We start from the raw sequence: 23,122 nt of genomic DNA, 5'->3' as shown, positions 1-23,122 counted from the left end.
AAACATCTGCTTAGCTTTAACTGGAGAAACGGGAAGAATCATCGGCTGAACACACAAGAACATTCAGTTGGCTCACTGAGTTGCTAATCACCAATACGCTTTATTAACAAGTATAATAGAGAAGTGTGAACCTTACATGACCACAATAAACACAACATTAAAAATATATATTTCTATATTCAGTTTAAATGAATTCACAAGAGGAACATCATCAGCATTTCCTCAAGGCTACTTGCATTTATCAATTAATAATATCAAATCTGCTTGGAATGGAATCATTTTACATTTTAAATACATTTTACATTTTCATTTTGTGAAACCTGCTTGTTAACCTTATGGAAGATCTATCATGCTTAACTTTTCAGAAGCCAAAAAAAACGTGGCATTTGGAATATAGTTGTAGGCCTATCTCTCTGTGGGTCCAGATGCATATAATCCAAGATAACTTTCATGAGAAACTTAAAAAAACAACAACTACTCACTACTATATCACCATAACTATTACTATGTATGTGTGCCAAATTGAATTTAACCTAATGCTTCTTCAAGTTCACTCAGAAAACTAAAAGATCAGGAAAACAACTTCTAGAAAAATAAGTGTGTTGACATGGTAAATTAAATCACGTTATTCAAAGAAGCAACGACTGTCACAAACAAAAAATCCAACAGCAAAACAAAACCAGGCAACATGAGAAACAAATCTCAAAGGTTAAAATTTAACATAAGTATACCAAGGCTTCAACTGAAAGATTGTCTTGGTTATTAAACACAAAAAGGAAAACAAACACGGGACTCATCGTAACACACGATACATGTAGTCTATATATGAAGATGATGAGGAAGATATGTAGGAAAAATACACAATTTGAGTAACACAAGGGCTAGGACTGGGATTAGAAACTCTATCTACCGCCATATACCAGGCGGGGGTGGAATTCATTCGTATACAGAAAAGCTATTGTGAATATAGGACCTAGCAGAAAATTCTTTGCATAGCCTTTAGTTTTAGCCGTGCCCAGTAGTTCAAAGTAACACAAACTACTATTATTATTATTCACACAAGTGTGTTTTTTTATTCACAATGTACAAGCGTGTGTTTTTATGTGAGTGAGTGAGTTAGTGAGAGTGTGTATGTCACTACAACCGACACAGAGACACTGAGGAACCAGAGCTCCCAATACCAAACCAAGAGAGGAGGTCCTCCTGGGTGAATGTGGACTGGAAGGTGTGGAGGTGTGTCAGTGTGTCTGAGGACCCTCCTCCACCTGGGGTCAATCTGTAGAAGGACAGAGAGCCAGCAGGCCGGTCCAGATACACTCCTACTCTGTTAGAGCCAGCGGGGGGGAGAGGTATGGCTGTACTACTACCATTGCACCGGGCGTAGTAACCACCATCAGCACAATGAAGACTCCAGGACTTGTAATTTCTTCCAAGCTCGCTGTCAGCACCCACTCCTCTCCTTGCGATCCCTCTGTATGTCACTCCTATAGAAACCTCTCCTTTCCTCTCTACCTCCCAGTAACAGCGGCCAGTCAGACCCTCTCTACACAACACCTATCTCCAGTAGTTAAAATCTCTCGAACTGAATATGCAAAATGCTTTGCAAATTTGAAAAAACAAAACCCATAACAAAATTACAACCTCAACAACTCAAACTTAAAGCCTTGTGGCTTTTGGCATTAATTATGTTATGTAATATTGTTAATGATGAGCATCATGATCATTAATCATACTATATCATATACTTCTTGCCATCTTCCTCAATATTACGCTGATTAAAGTTAAAACTGATATGAGACCCATAAGATCTTAAAAGTCCCTTCCTTTCATGGTGCATCATGCTTAACCTTTCAGAAGAGTATAGTTAACTACCGTATTTTCCGCACTATAAGGCGCACCGGAGTATAAGCCGCAGCAGCTCAATTGAATGATGTGTATATATAAGCCACGCTGGAGTCCGCCGCTTAAAGGTCGAGGAGCGTGGACCGGTCATAGAGCCCATAGAGTTAAAGTTGGTGGACGGTAACCTGTAAAATCCAGATTTAGGAGGTCCCCTAGTGGCCGTTAGATGTAAAGATCCATAGATTCGCCGCACGGTTATATAAGCCGCAGAATCGAAAAATGGGAAAAAAGGCGTGGCTTATAGTCGGAAAATTACGGTAAGTATTTAATTATTATATACTTTTTTCTACTATTTATACAAGCGTGTGTGTGTGTGTGTGTGTGTGTGTGTGTTTTTTATGTACGTGAGTGAGTGAGTGAGTGAGTGAGTGAGTCAGAGTGTGTATGTCACTACAACCGACACAAAGACATTGAGGAACCTTCATACAAGAACATAAACCAAGAGAGGAGGTCCTCCTGGGTGAAGGAGGACCAGAAGGTGTGGATGTGTGTCAGTGTGTCTGAGGACCCTCCTCCACCTGGGGACACTCTGTAGAAGGACAGAGAGCCAGCAGGCCGGTCCAGATACACTCCTACTATGCTGGAGCCAGCGGGGGGGAGAGGGAGGACTGTTCTACTACCGTTGTACCAGGCAGAGTAACCACCATCAGCACAATGAAGACTCCAGGACTTGTCGTTTCCTCCAAGCTCGCTGACAGCAGCCACTCCTGTCCTTGTGATCCCTCTGTATGTCACTCCGATACAAACCTCTCCTTTCCACTCTGCCTCCCAGTAACAGCGGCCAGTCAGAACCTCTCTACACAACACCTGCTCACAGTAGTCAAATCTCTCTGGGCGAAGAGGACGCACCTTGTCTTTTTCCGTCCAAGTCACTTTTCTTTTGTCAATAGTCATAGAGAGTCCTGTGTAGGCGGTGTTTAGATCCAGTGTGAGTTCACAGGCATCTGACGGGAGGAACAAGACATGATGAGGCTGCTATCCCATTATTCATCACCCTAGTACATAGAAACTACCATCGGATACTAGGCGGGGGTGGAACTCATTAATATTTAAAAGGTATTGTGATTATAGGAGTGATATGAAACATAAATGTGTCATTATATTCATTTTATTGTTAACAAAAATTGTATTTATAATAATAAATAAGCATAATAATGAGGATGATAATTAAATAATAGTAGTTTTTGTAAAAATCGAAAACACTATTATAACTATTATTAATACTGTTAGTCTCATGATTATTATATGATTATGTCTAAAAATCATCACAATAATAAATAATAGTATGAAAATAATAACACCTGTTGGATTTTATACAAGGAAGCTTAAAGGACAATTCCGGTATTTTGAACATTGAGCCCCCTTTCTGGTTTGTTTAGGATGAAATAGAGTGAATGACACCGAAATTTGAACTATTAGTCCTTTCTCGGGTATTTGGCTCATTTTGAATCGCTCCTGCCTGCTTCACAATGGTTGTCTGTGTGCATACACAAACCTGTCAACCCAGCAACCCTAAACGTTCGTTTTCAAAAATGTGCAAGCAACCGAGTGGTTAGTGGCATCCGTGAAGTTTAAAAAAAAATTATCGGCGCAATATATGGTTTCTGTCGTGTTTTATTGCACATTTATCGCCAGTTGATTTCAGTTGGAAGACTCATTACTGCACGATGATATTACTCCGCCGTACCGGAAAGGTGGGCTGTTTACGTTGGTTTGAAGTCTTGTACCGTGAGCACCTCGGATTAGGGAAAATCACATAGAAAATCACTGAAAATGGATTATGAAAGGTGGCTTCTGGAGGACGCACTCGATTTTGAGTTTGACGGCAGAGGATATCGTTTTGAACCAGAATTCACCCAAGAGGAGCTACGGGAGATGGAGGCGAGGGCTACGGAGGCGCCTGAAGCTCCGGCTGAAGCGGTCCCCAGGATCACGGGAAATTGGTGGTGTGCCTGTGGGAAGTGCAGGCAGATGCCGACGGAAGTGCAGGCAGACGCCGACGGAAGTCGAAAGTAGGTGCTGCACTGAGTGGGACCTTGTGCGGAAGTTTATATGCGGTTGTGAGGTATCTGAAGAAATAGTTCCAATTAGCAACTAACACGGATGGAAACCATATATTGCGCCAATATTTTTTTTTTAAACTTCACGAATGCCACTAACCACTCGGTTACTTGCACATTTTTGAAAACGAACGTTTAGGGTTGCTGGGTTGACAGGTTTGTGCATGCACACAGACAACCATTGTGAAGCAGGCAGGAGCGATTCAAAATGAGCCAAATACCCGAGAAAGGACTAATAGTTCAAATTTCGGTGTCACCCACTCTATTTCATCCTAAACAAACCAGAAAGGGGGCTCAATGTTCAAAATACCGGAATTGTCCTTTAATTGTTTTCATTTACAACATCAATAAACGTAACATGCATTATGTCAACCATCATCTTCATTCCCAGTAGGATTTGAATGGACTACCCCTACTGCTTTGTGGATGGTCTTTCCCTCTATATAGTTGGTGTTTTGTGATGAATCAAACTGAACAGAAACTTACACTTCTTTACACCCGGTTTCAGCCTCCACCCTCCACTGTTCTCCACACTGGGGGTAAACAAAGTGAGAGCAGCATGTTGTCTTTAAACATGGAATGATCACATTCATAATCTGCTGTCTCATAGCTTTCTACACAACATGAGTTACATTTTAAACCATTTAATATAGCAGGTGGTTGAATCCTTGTAGGAGACTTTGTCCCCGAGTGGTGATCTGTCTCTCCATACCTGAGAGTGTCCAGTCTCCAGTGTGGATCCTCCAGTCCAGCAGAGAGCACCGCAGCTCCTGAGTCTCCTGGGTGATTGTAGCTCAAGTCCAGCTCTCTCAGATGGGAGGGGTTGGAGCTCAGAGCTGAGGCCAGAGAACCACAGCCTTCCTGTGTGACCAGGCAGCCAGACAAGCTACACACACACACACACACACACACACACACACACACACACACACACACACACACACACACACACACACACACACACACACACACACACACACACACACACACACACACACCTAATGAGAATTACACATTTGGCCATTGAATTTTAACTTTCATAAATGTCAATCTTTTGAAACTCTTCTGTTATGGAACCATGCGTTGTAACTAGGGATGGGCAAAATGATTATTTTCCGGGAACTAGTTCTTTCAGTTCAGTTCACTATAACGATTCGTTTATTTGATTCGTTCGTTTTGATTCGTTCGTTACGTCAGATTACATCTTAAAAAAAATAAAAAAACTCTTTCTTATAATTTTTTTTTTTTATAATTGGTCGTGGGTCTGGATAGGACCGTCAAGACCGCAGTCCGCCGTTTGGAGATACCTGCTATTTAGTATGTCGAACGTCCCACCAGTATTTATACCACTTGCTTACTCTCTATATTTCATTCATGGTTTTACATTTATAATTTTATTTTACTTTAAATTTAATTCTTCATTGTTCAGGCATTACAGAACTTGCATGGTCATAAATAAAAAATACGAACTGCAGTTTCATTTCTTTATTTGTTCTTAAATTGACGTAGAATGGAGCAAAGACTCCTGGGATTGGGAAATGCGTTTATCCAATAAACAGATGGAGGTCAAGTCTATTTTCGAAAAAATGTAGGGGGATATATGAGTCGAATGGTATGACCCAAGATACGTCAGACAGAGAAAGCGCGCATATTCGACGGTACCGCCTTGTCATTGGTTTACCCAGGTGCCATTCCAACACCATTGCTACCTCTCATTGGCTGAATCTTTGAGAAAGTTGTAGACTCAATCAATGGAAGTCGCGGGGAGACGGAGCTCTGTTCGTTTGTATATTTTATTTACGTGACCATATGTTTGGTTTATGTTAAAAAAAAAGAATCAAAGAACCAGTTCTTCTTGTTTTGGGGAACCAGTTCTTGTCGTTCACGTTCGGGATTCGTTCGTTGTAACGAATCAGTCGCGACCGACACATCCCTAGTTGTAACTGTTTACACATTGAGTACAACTGACCTGAGAGTTTCCAGCATACAGTGTGGACTCCCCAGTCCAGCAGAGAGCAGCTTCACTCCTGAATCCTGCAGATCATTGTTACTCAGGTCCAGCTTTCTCAGACTAGAGGAGTTGGAGCTGAGAACTGAGGCCAGAGCTTCACAGCATCTCTCTGACAGATTACAGCCATTGAGCCTTTACGCAAAATAAACATGTTAGAAACTTTGTGGGGCTTGTCCCCAATATTTTAGTAGCCAAACTATCCATCGTTAATATTGTATTTCAAACTTAGAACATTATTCAAATACTTCAGTACCATTTTGACACCTTGCGTCTTGTGTGATAATTGCCAAGAACGAAATTGTATTGACATGATGGTGCCCACACTTCAGTTCATAAGTCAGGTTCATAACGGTTTATCTGCGATAAAGTAAATTATCCCACTTATTTCACGGCTACTTATGAAAGAAATCATTAATTTGAAAAAAACATGGTGGTTCTTTCCCTACTGGAAAGATTTGTATTAAACTAGTGGATTTGTATTAAAGTCTTCTGGGGTTCTATACATGGTGGGAGTGTTTCCCAAAGGATTTTTTGAGACTATGGTGGGGGTTCGCGATCCCGTACTGGGCTCCGGGGGCATGCCATCATGGGAGAATTTTTTTTAATAGATTACATTTAAGTGCATCAATCTGTCATCAATTACTAACAAATTACTTCACAAACTGCTGGTACTGATACGAATATTAATGACACAAGGTAAAGGGTCATACTACATGGGGTTGAGGAGTTTTCAGAAAGCATTTAGGAAAAGATGAAAACAAAAATGAACTAAAACACAGTGCTGAGCCTTTACATGCTAGTTTATTATTGTTATTATTATTATTATTAAATTCATAGATTCTGTGCATACCAAATATTCTCTCACTCATGGTGCTGCTTTCACTGGACGGTTGATAATATGCATTAAAGTCTTCTGGGGTTCTATACATGGCGCTGCTTTCACTGGACGGTTGCAGAAAGTCTTGGCTAGCGGGGGCCTAATAGTTTAAGTAATATTCAGCAGCTATTTCAATGTTGGATTAAGGGAGAACTACAGCAAAAAGCTCTACCTACTAATAATAACTGGTTGGTAAATTAACATGAGTAGGCCTATAAATACCCATATTACCTTGGTTATATCGATTTAAAATAAAATAAGAAAACATTTATAAAACATACACCTGATACCACTCCAATGAAAATTATGTATTAAGTTTATTTATCTGTTAACTACCACCTAGGGGGGGGGGGGGGGACTATCATTATATTGTGTGTTAATATTTATAATGGAAAGTTTGCAAGCATTTGGATGTATTAGAATATTCACCTATACAACAAAAAGTAACATTTCCAATGATACCACAGACATGAATGATGCCGTAACAATTACTGAGTTATAAGATTATATGTTTAGATGTAATTTAGGAGGACATTCTCAGACAAGGGGCCGATAGTTAAGAAGTTATAATTGTCTTCTGATATGGAACCTTGAGTCACTGTTTAAACATTGAGTAAAACTAACCTGAGAGTTACCAGTGTACAGTGTGGACTCCCCAGTCCAGCAGAGAGCAGCTTCACTCCTGAATCCTGCAGATCATTGGTACTCAGGTCCATCTCTCTCAGACGAGAGGAGTTGGAGCTGAGAACTGAGGCCAGAGCTTCACAGCATCTCTCTGACAGATGACAGCCAGTCAGCCTTCACACAAAATAAACAGGAACACGTTAGTGACAGCGCTTAAAATAACACAAATCATTCACTTTTTAATAATGGATTTGGATTCGAGAACTGAGCCCAGAACTTGATAGCACAGCTTTTTTCAGATTCAGCCTTCACACAAAATAAAAAGGGGCATGTTAGGAACTGTGTTTAAATGTTTTGTTAGAAATAAACAGTTTAACGAATTAATGTGATATTAAAAAGGTTAATTTTGCATTGTATTGTAAAATGTAATAATATCTGTGGAATGCTTTCTAAATTAATATTAATTGTTCTTTCCAGTATTATATTGATTTGTTTGTTTTGTAATACATGTTATAAGGGGACCTACATAGATGTTTAAAATATTATTATAACTTTTATATTCTAGAATTATGTATATGGAGTCAGGTGAATTGTAATACTTGATAATAGTGAACCTACAGAGATGTTTTGGAGGCTTTGACCACTGGCAGCAGCCTCAGAAGACCCTTCTCTGAAGCAGAGTACTTATTCAGGTCAAACACGTCCAGCTCCTCTTCTGACGACAGTATGATGAAGACCAGAGCTGACCACTGAGCAGGGGAGAGATGGTCTCTGGAGAGACTTCCTGATGTCAGGCACTGTTCGATCTCCTCCACTAGATGATGGTCGTTCAGCTCACTCAGACAGTGGAACAGGTTGATGCTTCTCTCTGGAGAGAGATCTACATCTATCTTTTTCTTGATGTAAGACACTATTTTCTCCTTGGTCCATGAGTCTCTTCCACCTCGTCTCTCCAGACCTCGTAGGACAATCTGATTGGCCTCCAGAGAGAGGCCCAGGAGGAAGCGGAGGAACAAGTCCAGGTGTCCATTCTCACTCTGTAATGCCTTGTCCACAGCACTCTGGTAGATGTTACCCTTGAGTTTAACTCTACTAGACTCCGGCCGAAAAAACCCAGATAAACTACCCTTTTTTCTTTTTCTTTCATAGAGCAGATTTATACCATCATTGATGAAGGACAGAAAGACATAAAGGGCAGCCAGAAACTCCTGGAGGCTCAGATGGACAAAGCAGAACACCTTGTCCTGGTACAGCCCACACTCCTCTTTAAAGATCTGGGTGAACACTCCAGAGTAAACTGAGGCTGCTTTGATATTGATGTCACACTCTGCCAGGTCTGCCTCATAGAATACCAAGTTGCCTTTCTCCAGCTGGTTAAAAGCCAGTTTTCCAAGAGAAAAAATGATCTCCCTGCTCTGTGAACTCCAGTGGGGATCTGTTTCAGCCCTCCCAAGGTACTTCCTGTCCGCCTGTATGGATTGAACCCTCAGGAAGTGGCTGTACATCTGAGTCACGGTCTTGGGCATCTCTTCTCCTCCCTGGGACTTTTTAAATAGGTCCTCCAGAACTGTAGCAGTGATCCAACAGAAGACTGGGATGTGACACATGATGTGGAGGCTTCGTGATTTCTTCACATGGGAGATGATTGTGTTGGCCAGCTTCTCGTCTCTGAATCTCTTCCTGAAGTACTCCTCTTTCTGTGGGTCGGTGAACCCTCTCACCTCTGTCACCATGTCAACACACTCAGCAGGGATCTGATTGGCTGCCGCAGGGCGTGTGGTTATCCAGATGCGAGCGGAGGGTAGCAGGTGGCCCCTGATGAGGTTTGTCAGCAGCACGTCCACTAAGGTCGGCTCTGTGACATCAGTCCAGATCGGGTTGTTCTGGAAGTCCAGAGGAAGTCGACACTCATCCAGACCATCCAAGATGAAGATGACTTGGTACTGGTCATATCTGCAGATTCCTACTTCTTTGGTTGCAATAAAGAAGTGATGAAGAAGTTCCACCAAGCTAAACTCTTTCCCTTTCAGTAAATTCAGCTCTCTGAAAGTGAAGTGAAATGTGAAGTGAATGTCTTGGTTGGTTTTGCCTTCAGCCCAGTCCAGAGTGAACTTGTGTGTTAAGACGGTTTTACCAATGCCGGCCACTCCAGTTGTCATTATTGTTCTGATTGGTTGATCTCGTCCAGGTAAGGGTTCAAAGATGTCTTCACATTTTATTGGTGTTTCCTCCTTTGCTGGTTTCCTGGAGGCTGTTTCAATCAGTCTGACCTCATGTTCCTTGTTGACCTCTCCACTTCCTCTCTCTGTGATGAAGATCTCTGTGTAGAAGTCGTTCAGACCTGTTGGCTGTCCTGCTCCAGCAATTCCCTCAAACACACACCTCAACTTCTTCTTCAGAAGAGCCTTAATTTTACGTTGGCAGCAAGTTCCTAGACAAGAAAAAACAGTAAACGTATTAAAAAACGATATTTCCTTATCAATATCATGGAATGATAAATATTATGTGTCTCATAACATGCTAAGTAGTGATATAATTGTTGAGTATCAGTGGTAAGTGACTTGCTATGCTGATATAAAGATATAAAGATATAAAGTTGCATCTATTCCACAGAGTTATTCTGCTGTTGATCTGCAGTTTATTGTTTTTCTTTAACCTGATAGATAGACCAGACATTGGGAACTGTTGACGTGGGTCACTGAATACAGCTGGGAAAGTTGATAAAATAATAGTGAAAGGACGCAAGTTAACATGAGCCGTTGTAATTACTACAATCCGCAAATAGAGCGCGCTCTTGAACCGTAAGTGCTTCTGTAAAGTTATGTCATCTGACGTTGTCCGTCTTCCATCTGCCAATAATGTGAGCAGGTATAATACAGCTTTCATTAAGTTATACATGGATGTAGTAGAGAAGCATTATTAAATGCATTTGAGTGGATAACTTGTGATACATGCCAATTTAAAGGGTGTCAGAGAATGGGAGGCATGTGGAGATGCACTGTGACCCTACATGGTTTAGGGCCAACGTATAGAGCTGATATGCTTCCACTACATAAGCCTTCTAGACCACTGAGGTCTTCTGAGACCAATCTGTTAATTATCCCCAGAGTAAACACGAAACATGGGAAAGCAGGATTTAGTTACCATGCAACAAATAGCTGGAATAAACTCCCTGAGGATTTAAGACTTGCCCCAACTCTGAGCACCTTTAAAACAAGACTGAAGACTTTCTTGTTAGCTTTAGCTTTCTGCTAAATCTTAAAAACATTGCGCTTTGTATAATGCATGTTATAACTTTGCCTTTGTTTTCTTTTACGTATCTCTCTTATTGTATTACTTCATTTTAATGTATTTTTGCTTTAGCTTTCTGCTAAATCTTAAATTCATTGCACTTTCTATAATGCATGTTATAACTTTGCCTTTGTTTTCTTTTACTTATCTATTCTATTATATCTATCTGATACCCCCACAATAACCCTGCCTGTCTGGATCAAACCATTTTGACCGATACTCAAGATAAGAGTCTCTTCCCGCCCAACAGTGCATCGGCCAGTTCCTCCTGGTTCTTCTCCAGGCAGACATCGCAGAGCTTTGTGATGTCCACCACTCCCTCTATGGGTCCCCCCTCCTCTGCTCCACTTTCTTACCATCCACCTTGTCCTCGTCCTCCTCGCTCTCCTCGCATTGTAAGGGCCTCATCTGGAAGAGAAAATCACAGAGTAAGCAGCAGAAAGTGGGGGAAAGCGATAAGCAAGCATGGAGGAAGATCATAGCATAATCTGCTAGCATTTTTCTAATAGTAAAATCCATGTTTGCTTTTGCATTTGCACAGCTGGCATTTTGCACTTTTACTCTTTAGTCATTTAGCAGATGTTTTTTTATCCGCATCGACTTACAGTGACCCCAGACAGGATAGATCAAAAATAAATGTCATTTTCTTTCAAAAAGTGGTTTGAATTGAAGTCATGACGTCATGAAGGGACCAACACATGGACATGCAATGACAGGAACTCTAGGAACCTGCGGGTGCCTGGCTGGCGCTCGGAAAACACAGAACACAAACAGAGATGATGTGTTTTTGGAGGAGCGGTTCTCTCGCAGATTGACGTGGAGGTCTCCTCCTCAAAGAAACTCTGTATGAGGAGCAAGACCTCAGAACTCTTGGTGCACCCCCACTCCCCATTGACCCACCCGTCCCCTTTTAAAGAACTTTACTCTGAACTAACTGAGGTCATCAGAAGCATCTGTCCTAGATGTGCCACTGGTCCAAAGGGGGAAGCATGGGTACTATTAGCACCACAAGAGGGCTTTTTATTGTTCATGTAGAGCTAATGTCAAATGTCTCGTTGGACATCTTCACACCTTCATCAGCTCTGTTGGATGCTGCTGTACAGACCGAGCACTGGTAACCTTTGACCTCTCGTTTTCTTGCCTGTCGAGAAGACACCACACACACAGACACACACAGACACACAGACACACACAAACTTATTTATCCTGACTTGTAAACATCAACACCAGTAAAATAACAACCAACGGGTCTGTTTTCATCTTCTGTTTGGAACTCCTACCTCTCCTCTCTGGAGGGTCGTCCATCTTTAAAGTTCCAAGGTTCTTCCATAGACCAGTCACTCTTCATGGAGACACAGCTGGGTCCAGGGGAGTCTGCTCTCTGCTGCTGGACTCTTTTAGAAAAACAGGAACCAGGATTATGAATGTTTGATAGATCCTGTATTTTTTTACCATGCATGGGGGACTCGAGTCACATGACTTGACTCGAGTCAGACTCGAGTCGCAAATTTGAGGACTTGAGATTTGCTTGACTAACACTGATAAAAGACTAGATTTGACTTTGACTCGGTCTTCATGACTTGACTTAGACTTTGGACAGATGACTCGAAATGACTTTTTTAAAGTTAGAATAAAGGTTGGATATGGGATTTGCGATACGCCAGCAGATTTTGAAAATACACAACTCAAATGGTCCTACCCCTCTCCTTCAACGCTGGCTCTGACTCCACCCATTCCAAGTACATGGACGTGCAATCACGCACGAGCGCGGACACAAATGCGCGAGAGCGAGCCAGGCTAGCTAGGTTGGAGATTAGGGTTGTCTTCTAGTGCTAGGTCCAAATGTGGATGGGCTTGTTAGCTAGCTCCAGTAGCTACAGGATAAAAACAAACAGAAGCTTGCTCTGGGTCACGAGCTTTGAGTACGTGTGCGAAGGGGTCACGCGTGGGGAGCGGGGGAGGGGGAGTGCAGTACGACCGTTTGATTGACGTACTTACTGTCCAATGCCACTCGGTGGTTCTGAAAATCATTGGCTGGAGATTTTCGAGCCCTGCCCGTTCCACAGATGATTGACTTGTTTAATTTTCATGTCAGTAGGCTACTTCTAACTCAGTGGCTGTAAGTGGGTTATGATAAGGATTTCAAGTAATTTTCAAGTAAAATTACACCGTCAGAGCCAGAGCGTCAGACTGGGCTGTTCTCAGCACACCGCAAAAAAATTAAGAGGGTTTGTGATGGACAGAGCTGCCTTCAGTTTTGGGCCTATTCACATAATGGTTTTGGAATGTTTTGAATAGTTTGAGTTATTGTTAAAGGGACACTGTAAAAAATGCTCCCATCTGGTGGTACAATTGTATATTGCATTCAAACTAATAGTGCTCGCTTGTTCAAAAACTACGGTGGGCAGTAAGTGCCAAGAAGCTGTGTCATGACATCCAATACTACCTCATCGAGTCATTCGAGTGATGATGAGGTTCGTTATTTCAAACAAATTTCAAGCTGCATTGAATCATTAGTGTAAGCTAATGATGTATGAGTAATTACTCCTCGAGCAAGATAGTGAATTATTTCAGTCATCATTCACGCTGGCTAGTGAAAACGCGTTTGCATTTCCTGTACCACTTAGTGCTTTTTGTCCCTCTCGGCAGTTCATAGACCGGAAGAACATGGAAGCCTCCATGAAGCTTAAGCCCAGTTCAGACCAAAGATTCACCTTGCAACGGCTTGCAACGGCTTGCAACGGCTTGCAACGAGACGGTTTTAGAACGTCGCAGGGGCGGTGTGAACGGGTCGTTGCAAGCCGTTGCAAGGCGTCGCAAGGCGTTGCAAGGAGTCGCCAGAGATTGAACATGTCAAATCGCAAGGTCCAGTTTTAGAACGCGGCGATTTAACTATTCCTCTTCAGCCAATCACAGCACAGAACAACTTGTACGTCACGGCCTTACTCCGTCCCGGTACCGTACTGTCGTATTTTGTTGATGTATTTGCACTTTTAATCTTGCTGAATTCTACGACGAATAATTGTGTCCAAATACAGATATGAGGACGACAAATGACCTGAAAAGATTTGGTTGGGGTTTGTCTCATTTTTCCTGCATTTACAGTGTGGGCGCAGAATTCGACGGTGCGCTAGATTGATTGTGGCATCGTTGATTGCGACCTGCGTTGCTTGTGGACTCTGTGATGATCGCAGACACGAATAATTGTGTCCAAATACAGATATGAGGACGACAAATGACCTGAAAACACTTGGTTGGGGTTTGACTAATTTTCCCCGCATTTACAGTGTGGTCGCAGATTTCGACGGTCTGCTGACATGAATTGTGACCCATCGGGAATTGCGACCTGCTGCTTGTGGACTCTGTGATGATCGCAGACATGAATAATTGTGTGCACATACAGATATGTGGACGACAAATGACCGGAAAATGCAATGTATCCAACAACGGGTAATCTAAACTAACTGTAAGCTCCAGCTATTTACTCCAATGCAGATGTAGTGGAGAATGACAAGACATAGTAACTCTAGCCTACTCTCAAGTAAAATAAAAAATAAAACTTATTGCAAACCTAACTAATCGCAAACCTAACTAATCTAACCTAACCTACGCAAATGATGATGTTGCGGCTCTCAGCATGTGCCAGAGCGTTCACAGTTGCTATGGAAACCACCTAGCGTCGCAGCCCGTTGCAGCGCGTTGCAGCCAGTGTGAACTGCCCAGTTTTAGAACGTCGCAGCCCGTCTCGTTGCAAGGCGTTGCAAGGCATTGCAAGGAGTTGCAAGTTGCAAGCCGTTGCAAGGTGAATCTTTGGTCTGAACTGGGCTTTACCCGTCCTATGCTCCATGGTCCTATGTAACTACATATTAATTAGTCTTCGCTCAGGAGGATAAGTGAGATATTTAGCAGAGATAATTTTACACCAATGAGGACTTATTTATGAATGAATATGTTGATTTGAGGTAATAAATGACGTAAAATATTAGAGTGTCCCTTTAATGTTATTAATGTAACATTGTTATTGTTAATGTTGAAATAAAACTGAACTTATGAACCACTCTCTTTGCTGATTTTTAAATGTGGAAACTGGGTTAGATCCTCCGATTTTTGAATGACTTGACTTGTGACTTGCTTGACCTGAGCAATGACTTGACTTGTGACTTGCTTGATTCTCACCACAGTGACTTGGGTCTTGCTTGAGACTTGAAGATTATGACTTGAGACTTGCTTGTGACTTGCACATGAGTGACTTACCCCCACCTCTGTTTTTTTTATCATCGCTGATCAATTCTTACCTTTTCTCAATAGACTGATTTCCATCTTTAAACTTAACAGGTGCATCCATAGACCAGTCACTCTTCATGGATACACAGCTGGGTCCAGGTGAGTCTGCTCTCTGCTGCTGGACTCTTCTAGAAAACCAGGAACCAGGATTATGAATGTTTGATAGATCCTGTATTTTTTTTTATCATCGCTGATCAATCCTTACCTTTTCTCAATAGACTGATTTCCATCTTTAAACTTAACAGGTGCATCCATAGACCAGTCACTCTTCATGGAGACACAGCTGGGTCCAGGTGAGTCTGCTCTCTGCTGCTGGACTCTTCTAGAAAACCAGGAACCAGGATTATGAATGTTTGATAGATCCTGTATTTTTTATCATCGCTGATCAATCCTTACCTTTTCTCAATAGACTGATTTCCATCTTTAAACTTAACAGGTGCATCCATAGACCAGTCACTCTTCATGGAGACACAGCTGGGTCCAGGGGAGTCTGCTCTCTCCTGCTGCTCTGGGCTTCACCATAACAGACACACACAGCTTTTACTCTGATTAATGAAGGTCTCATGATACATCACTGCTGACCTCTGAGATGGACAACAGTCACAGGCAGTTAGAGATCTTCCTGTTATACCTCTTGTCTTTGCTCTGGCGGCCATGTTCCCCAGACAGAGTGGATTTAGGGGGAGAACCCCCCTCCTCTCTCTCCTCATCCATGGTAAACTGGAGACCTAGAAACATACACATGCAGATTATATTTGAGTACCGAAGGTGAAATCACAATCATGCAACGAATAATAACAAACTTAATATCCTCCTCCAAATATATTATTGACACGTCATCTCTCTCTCTGACTCAGTGAAACTATCTGAAGAAGATGGAGTCGTGTATCCGGGGACAATGAAGTAACCCCCGAATAAGGGTCATGAGAGCTCCCTTCACGAGCCCTCATTCCACACCGTACGAGGCAGACACTGGTAGCGTGAAGGTGTCTCTGCATCTCTTACACAGACATCACTTCCGCAGGCATTTTCCAAAGCCAGTCCTTACGACCAAACAAGCCAGCGGTGGGACGAGATAACAAACACGGTCACTGTTTACCTGTGTAAGGACATGGTTCCCTTTCAAAATGTCGATAGAAAGGGCTTTAAAGAGATGGTCAAAACACTCCATCCCAGGTACACGTTACACGCACACACGCCAAATTGGGATGGCAAAACTATCCGAGCAAGGTCTGTGAGCAAGTGGAGAAAGAAATCCATACTATTAAACATTAGTGTTATTCAGAGATGCGGGAGTAACTTGAGATAAGATTTTGCATTTTTCTTAATGCAGTTTTGCTGCCTAACCAGTATTTCAGAAGCATTTATATCAAAATTAGAAGATAAATTATCATACTGTGATATAATACCGTTATCCTCTATGCCTCAAATCATACCGTGAGATACATTTTAGTCCATACCATACAGCACTATAAGGGGCATAAAATCACACAAAGAGCATCTCCTACAAAACCGGTCGGTCTGCCTTTGTGTGTGCGTGTGTGTGTGTGTGTGTGTGTGTGTGTGTGTGTGTGTGTGTGTGTGTGTGTGTGTGTGTGTGTGTGTGTGTGTGTGTGTGTGTGTGTGTGTGTGTGTGTGTGTGTGTGTGTGTGTGTGGGTGGCTTGAAAAGGGCGGTTTACAAATAGGGTATATATAAAATATACATATAAAATATATAGATATAATATATTTAATGGTTTGCATTTCGTGTCAACCAGCACAGTCCCAGACCATTTATGTTGATATTGCATAAGGTTTAACTTTAGAAGACTGGTCGGAGCGTATAAGTGTTTAATTTTCTTCTGCTCTTAGTCAGACATATATCATTATGGAAATTGTTGCCGATGAATTTGAAAAGTGCTTTTAGTTCCCATTATACTGGGCCTACTATGGCCCCCGATTTTACTCGGGGCCTTTTGGAATCTGTTTTTGGCTTGATAACCTCACATATTTAAGATAGACTACTGGGGGGGGCAGTTAATTTCAACATCAAGATAAGTTTATCATGTGAATTGGGATGCAAGCGGCCTGAAATATTCCCGTTGGCCAAGTCCGACCTCAGGGATACTCATTGTTTACGCCAACCTGATTAAAATCAATACGACAAGAACGCATCTATTGTTGTAGTCCATCTTCGACATTTTCACGCTAGAGACGCTAGAGGTCAGCAATACTCGCCGTCGCGAAATGACGTCGGTACGGACAAGTGAAGGCGTCGAATTCTTTTTTAATCAGTGCTGTATTTCCCTATGCTCGAAACGAATCACCTTTTCATCTCTCCTTGACCCGATGACGTTTTCCACAAAGGTTAAGGAAAGGAGGCATATAGGGTAGGAGATTTGACTTTCCGAATTGGGCTTCATGACAACAGGGCTTCCAGCTTGAAGGTGTGCCTGGAATTTATGATGACGCACTTCTCTTTGCTCGACGATACAACAAACTGACAACAACAAAGTCAAACTCAACAAAATGTGATTGATTCGTTTAAGAGACATTTAATAAATGCGAGTGGTTTCAGACAGACGGAACACGAACAACGATATTTCGTGCGCATATCGCGTACGTCTTCGCTTCCTTGTTCTGTGTCTGTTGACAACACTTTCAGGAGTCGCGCGGTGTCTCTGGGGCTCGTGAGTTGCAATACACTAATAACCTGGGCGCCCTTCCCCGACGTTACGGACTTTGTCGTCCCCAAACTCGTGTGTGTGTGTGTGTGTGTGTGTGTGTGTGTGTGTGTGTGTGTGTGTGTGTGTGTGTGTGTGTGTGTGTGTGTGTGTGTGTGTGTGTGTGTGTGTGTGTGTGTGTGTGTGTGTGTGTGTGTGTGTGTGTGTGTGTGTGTGTGTGTGTGTGTGTGAGATAACCCCCACCCTAGACCGTTGAGGAAACCACAGCAGCAGTAAGCCGAGGGCATTTGAGGACACATTTGTTTTATCAAGTAAAAAATCATCACATTATTTCTTCTATTCGTTGCACTCACCTTATAATGCTTTGGAGCTTGTTGGATTACATCGTTTATATGGTGTTGTTCTTTGTCTCCAGAAAGAGTCCCTCCACGTCATGTCAATTTGGCGCAGTTTTAAGTTTCGTTTCCGCGTTGAATCGGATTGCATTTCAACTGCCGTCTAAAGACCGCCCCGTAAACCACAAACCTCGTAAATCACCTAAATGCACCTGTATTATAAAGGTGCATCTCAATAAATGTTTGGTGGTGCATTTGTATTATTGTAAATTCCCCACATAACCAAGTTATATTGATTCAACATAAGGTCACATTACTGTTTCATAATGTATATTGTGCATATATGTTATTATACGTCGATGAGGTTCACGATATCTAGTAATTCTGATTAAAAAAACGGGACTTGTGTGATTAGTTAAAAAAATGTCTGTTTAGCCTTGATTTTAAAGTATTGGTAGGCGTAGGCCTATAGGCTATGTATAGCCTTGATTTTTAAGTATTGGTATATGTATATATTTGACATATAATATAGCTCGATTTATTTAACTTTCGGCCAACGTCATGACACAACGTTCGTAAATGGACTTACCAGAGGTGGCTGAAGTGAGGGCAGAATGTCTTATAGCCTATGTAGATGGGCTCTGGTGAGGGTCGATCGATGGTCGAGGAAACATTCAATATAAAAGGTTTTATTAAAAGAAGAGCAATCGATCAGAAGAGAAGAGACTTTTTGCTCCGTACGAGATGTAACTTTTTATTCCGACGCTGAAGTTAGCCCACCATTACTTGGTATTATGTCTGATATTCATATACATTTTGTATTTAACGTTTTATACCATATTCTCTTTATTGATCACCTGCTTGGGCAATGTAAATTGTTTATTTCTCATGCCAATAAAGCTTTTATGAATGAGAGAGAGAGAGAGAGAGAGAGAGAGAGAGAGAGAGAGAGAGAGAGAGAGAGAGAGAGAGAGAGAGAGAGAGAGAGAGAGAGAGAGAGAGAGAGAGAGAGAGAGAGAGAGAGAGAGAGAGAGAGAGAGAGAGAGAGAGAGAGAGAGAGAGAGAGAGAGAGAGAGAGAGAGAGAGAGAGAGAGAGAGAGAGAGAGAGAGAGAGAGAGAGAGAGAACATAAAAGACGCGGAATCAGCGAATGTGGGGCTGCATTTGAATGTGGGGCCAACTCCAGCGTCGTCTTTTTATTGTGGGTGATGAGACATGTACAGACTCATATCGATCTTACAGGTAGGGACGTTTTAGAAAAATCGTTATTCAAATTGCTGCTTATCAGTGTGGAAGTACCCCCCAGACAGGAACCCAAATAGCCTCGGCTGACTCAAACGCAGCAATACCACGTGTGTGTAATGAACCACGCTGCCGAGCAGCCAAAGTTAAGCAAAGAATCATCCTCTTTTATCTTAACTTTAACTTCTCCCATAGGGAAATAATGCGGCCATTGCCAAAACGGTCGGTCCGTCTGCCTCTACATGGTTAAAAGTCAGAAATTTGCTGGCTTCTCCCTGATGTAAATTAATTTCCTCTGCCGTATTTAGACCACGTGATATTCAAGCTAAATTGAGATAACTTAACCACATATTTGTAGTGCAGACAGTGGTCCTATATAGCTTCGTCTTCAACACGGAGTGGTCAACAGTGACACAACACCATAGGCTACAGTGCTATTGGTCTGAGATAAGTCCGACCCTTTTCCGCCCAGGCCAAGACAGGCTGAAGTTTAACTAGACTTTGAGCGAGCTTCGGCTTGTTAACCTTGCATCTCTGGATAAACCACATGATTAACTTTTAGCACTCTTGAGTGCCCGGCACCACGATACCACAGGGGATTAAAATGATGTTTTATCACCTCCTTCAGCCGGTGCAACCCCGTATGATCTCATTCTTTGTTACACTGGTAGGCTATACCAAGTAGCCTACATGCATTTGAACAATAGTAGGCACTTTTAAACTGAAACAAATCAGTTAAATAAAAATAAGAAGTAAAAAGAGATTCATTTTGGAAACTGTATTAGAGCATTAACGCGATAAAGCTATAAAGCTATTGAGAGTAAACATTGAGCTTGGATCCTCAGGGCTGACGACAGATCAAAAGGAAGGAGACTTTGAACAACCCAGTAATTAAGTTCAAACTGGTTTCAACTGTGCAACTATAGAGTGTTACTTCAAGGCTAAAATACACAATTATTGTATGTTCTCTCTGACTCACTCACGCTCTCGCTCCAAAGGCTCTTCTACCATTCCAAACATCCACCCACCCAGATAGATGGATAGACACATAGATAGATCACACACCGACAGAAACACAACGAATCAAACCAAGAATATAATATAGACGAGAATATACTATGCTAACACACAGACACAGACTACAGACACTAACTAACAAACACATAGTGGAGCTAAATAGTGGACAAGCCCAAGCCATGCTCCGCTGAAACACTGTTTACAGCAGTTATATTGTGACACCAAATAGGAAATTAAGCAAGCTGTACCTTAGCTTCTCCATGTGGAAATCGTGTGCTGTCCTGTGTAGTTTGTCTGCTTCCACCAGAACACAACCATAACTGTATAAAGTGATAAGAAAAGACAGAGCAAAGGTTTTGTATTCCATAAAGCTATATATGCAAACACCAGGACTCTCAACCCAACTTATCAAAATACATAAATATATTGTATATTATTTCTCACTCACTCAAAAGGCTCTTCAACCATTATTCGCGCACACACACACACACACACACACACACACACACACACACACACACACACACACACACACACACACACACACACTAAGAGAGAGCTAAGGTCTGGTAGTTAAAAATGAGAGGTCAATCTTTGTGAGAATAATTATTTCAACGGATATTCCGAACAACATATGAGCATAAAGGTCATACCCTGCATATGCAAAAAACGAAACCCCTGCAGTCATTAAACCATCGTACATAAGCATTCTTCCTCGTTCCAACATAATGATTAACAATTCAACTAAGCAATAATTTCATTACTTGAGCAAACCTTGGAAAAATATTAGATAAACATAATATATCATACATTCATAAAAATAAATAAACACTGTCTTCCCAAAGAGTTTCAGAGGGCCTCCCATGTCCAACACGTGTCAAAATTTGGTTTAATGTTTTGAGTGAATAAGGTCCACATTACAACCAAACTGACCTTCCAACAGTACAGACACATACAGTGCAATACAGTCCATAATGTGGTTAAAACTCAACCTTCCAGTACAATTGTAAACAATGTTTGAATCACAATAGTGTTCCACTGGAACACACTGGGAATACTGTCCCGCTTCTGGACCAGAGGTTCCATATAGAAATGCCCTCAACACGGTAAAACTTATTGATGTTTATGACCCATATTTCTTTATTTAAACAGGTTCTCTTATCCAGGTCAACGTCTCCTTTAAAGCAGAAATATGGTAACACCAAACTTGGACTGGATACAGATTCCTTAGAATATATTAATATCATATTGACAATATCGAAAGGAAATATGAAATTAAGCAAGCTGTAGGTCCACCCAGTGGCGCGGGAGGGTAGTGGCGGTTGCTCGAATTCATTTTAAACAGTGCGTATATGCCTATTTACCCATGTTCGAAAGGAGGCACCTTTTCATCTTTCCTGGACCCGATGACGATTTCCACAAAGGTTAAGGAAAGCAGGCATAAAGGTTAGGAGATTTGACAATCCGTAGAGGCCCCTAGTCAGGCTATATCAATGGTTGGAAAGGATATAGCCCCCAACCTACCCTTATTTAAATGTTCATATCAGCAAAAATGTAGGCTACGATTCACTTAGTTACTGAGCTTCTGAAGATAGATCCACCTTACCTGAGTCCGTATTGAGTATTTCTTTCAATATTTACTTTTCCTATCGTCGTTTATCTGTTGTTCAGGTCAACTCGACCCAAAAAATCAAGAGCTTTGCGCAGTTTCAGGTCAAGCTAAAATCCCTTTCTTCGAAAAGTGAGATTAAGTTGAGACAGCAGTTAATAACATCTATGTAATGGACACGAGATAGTTTCTTGAGTTTCCATAAACCACATCCCAGAATTGTTTCAGTTTCATTATGAATGTCATCATCCGCAGATTAGTTTTTATAGGCCTACGTGTTGAAACTTTCATTTCACGCACGAAAATGTTTGTGTTTGTGTGCGTGTTCGTGTGACTAGAAAAAAATTAGACATTATTTTCTAGTTATCTTTATTTTGTTGTATGATTATAAATACGTTTTTACAACTTTTTAATCAACCACAATATTTTTCATCTTTATTTATATCAAGAAACATATTTCATTAGATCACATTTCACATTTCTGTAACGGCACATCTATCGAAAATATTTTCTTCAATATTAGTTTTGTTTCGTCAAATAAACAAAACTAGGCCTATATGATGTTGGATATTACTTAAAGGATATATGAAAACTAATATAGCCTACCTTTATGGTATGATGCGGGACTCTCAAAGGCTGAACCTGCCCTGCGTTCACACCAAAAGATGCAAAAAGTTGACGCGCGTCGTGATCCCATTCAAAGTGAATGTAGAGACGCGTTGCTGCTTTGCTGCCGCAGCATTTGCTGCCGAGAAAACGGGCAGCAAAACTTGATTTGCCGCGCGTCAAAATCTGATTTGCGGCGCGGCATGCGAAGGGCGCGTTCACGTATTTTGCGGCGCGTCAAATGCTGCTCGAGTTGAAATATTTCAACTTTTGACGCGCGTCAAAAGTTTGACGCGCCGCAAAACTTGATTTGACGCGCCGCAAAACTCAGGCGTCAACGCGTTCGGGCAGCAAATGCATCTTTTGGTTCGAACGCAACTGCGCTCCGTGTAGCTAGCTTCGCTGGTCCCTTCGCCGCTACAGACCTTTCCTTTGAACACCTTTGCCACAAGACCGCCAGCCAGCACCAGTCCCACCGCCGCCTGGCCCACCTCTGCTACTGCAGCCAGACGCGGGCGCGCGCGCGTGCGTGTGTGAACTTCACCGAGTTGGATTCACCAAAGCTGAGCATACGATGCTTCAGTGAATCCACCTGGCTGCA

General features: G+C 41.8%; 1 protein-coding gene and 2 long non-coding RNA genes across 4 annotated transcripts; all 3 read right to left on the bottom strand.

Annotated features, from left to right (window-relative positions):
• Window positions 1-72: 72 nt before the first annotated feature.
• LOC115541317 (NLR family CARD domain-containing protein 3) lies at window positions 73-12,241 on the bottom strand. The gene is made up of 9 exons (XM_030353008.1): window positions 12,046-12,241; window positions 11,837-11,906; window positions 11,122-11,173; window positions 8,093-9,905; window positions 7,475-7,648; window positions 5,932-6,105; window positions 4,675-4,848; window positions 4,449-4,495; window positions 73-2,846 (listed from the first exon to the last, which is right to left on the bottom strand). Exons 1-9 carry the CDS (start codon window positions 12,222-12,224, stop codon window positions 2,293-2,295), a joined length of 3,237 nt encoding a protein of 1,078 aa, XP_030208868.1. The 5' UTR covers window positions 12,225-12,241; the 3' UTR covers window positions 73-2,292.
• Window positions 12,242-14,970: 2,729 nt separating this feature from the next.
• LOC115541320 (uncharacterized) lies at window positions 14,971-18,966 on the bottom strand. 2 transcript variants are annotated; one of them, XR_003976318.1, is made up of 3 exons: window positions 18,067-18,966; window positions 15,446-15,777; window positions 14,971-15,060 (listed from the first exon to the last, which is right to left on the bottom strand). It is a non-coding gene; the product is annotated as an uncharacterized LOC115541320 (long non-coding RNA). The 2 variants fall into 2 exon arrangements; XR_003976317.1 differs by lacking the exon at window positions 14,971-15,060 and having other exon boundaries at window positions 15,418-15,777; window positions 18,067-18,222.
• A 544-nt stretch (window positions 18,967-19,510) lies between these two features.
• LOC115541286 (uncharacterized) lies at window positions 19,511-22,270 on the bottom strand. The gene is made up of 3 exons (XR_003976312.1): window positions 21,913-22,270; window positions 21,671-21,703; window positions 19,511-20,626 (listed from the first exon to the last, which is right to left on the bottom strand). It is a non-coding gene; the product is annotated as an uncharacterized LOC115541286 (long non-coding RNA).
• Window positions 22,271-23,122: the final 852 nt, after the last annotated feature.

The sequence above is a fragment of the Gadus morhua genome, chromosome 4, assembly GCF_902167405.1.
Source record: "Gadus morhua chromosome 4, gadMor3.0, whole genome shotgun sequence".
In the NCBI taxonomy this organism is placed as follows: Eukaryota; Metazoa; Chordata; class Actinopteri; order Gadiformes; family Gadidae; genus Gadus; species Gadus morhua.
The sequence above is the reverse complement of the archived record's forward strand: the minus strand, read 5'-3'. Positions and strand labels throughout refer to the sequence as shown.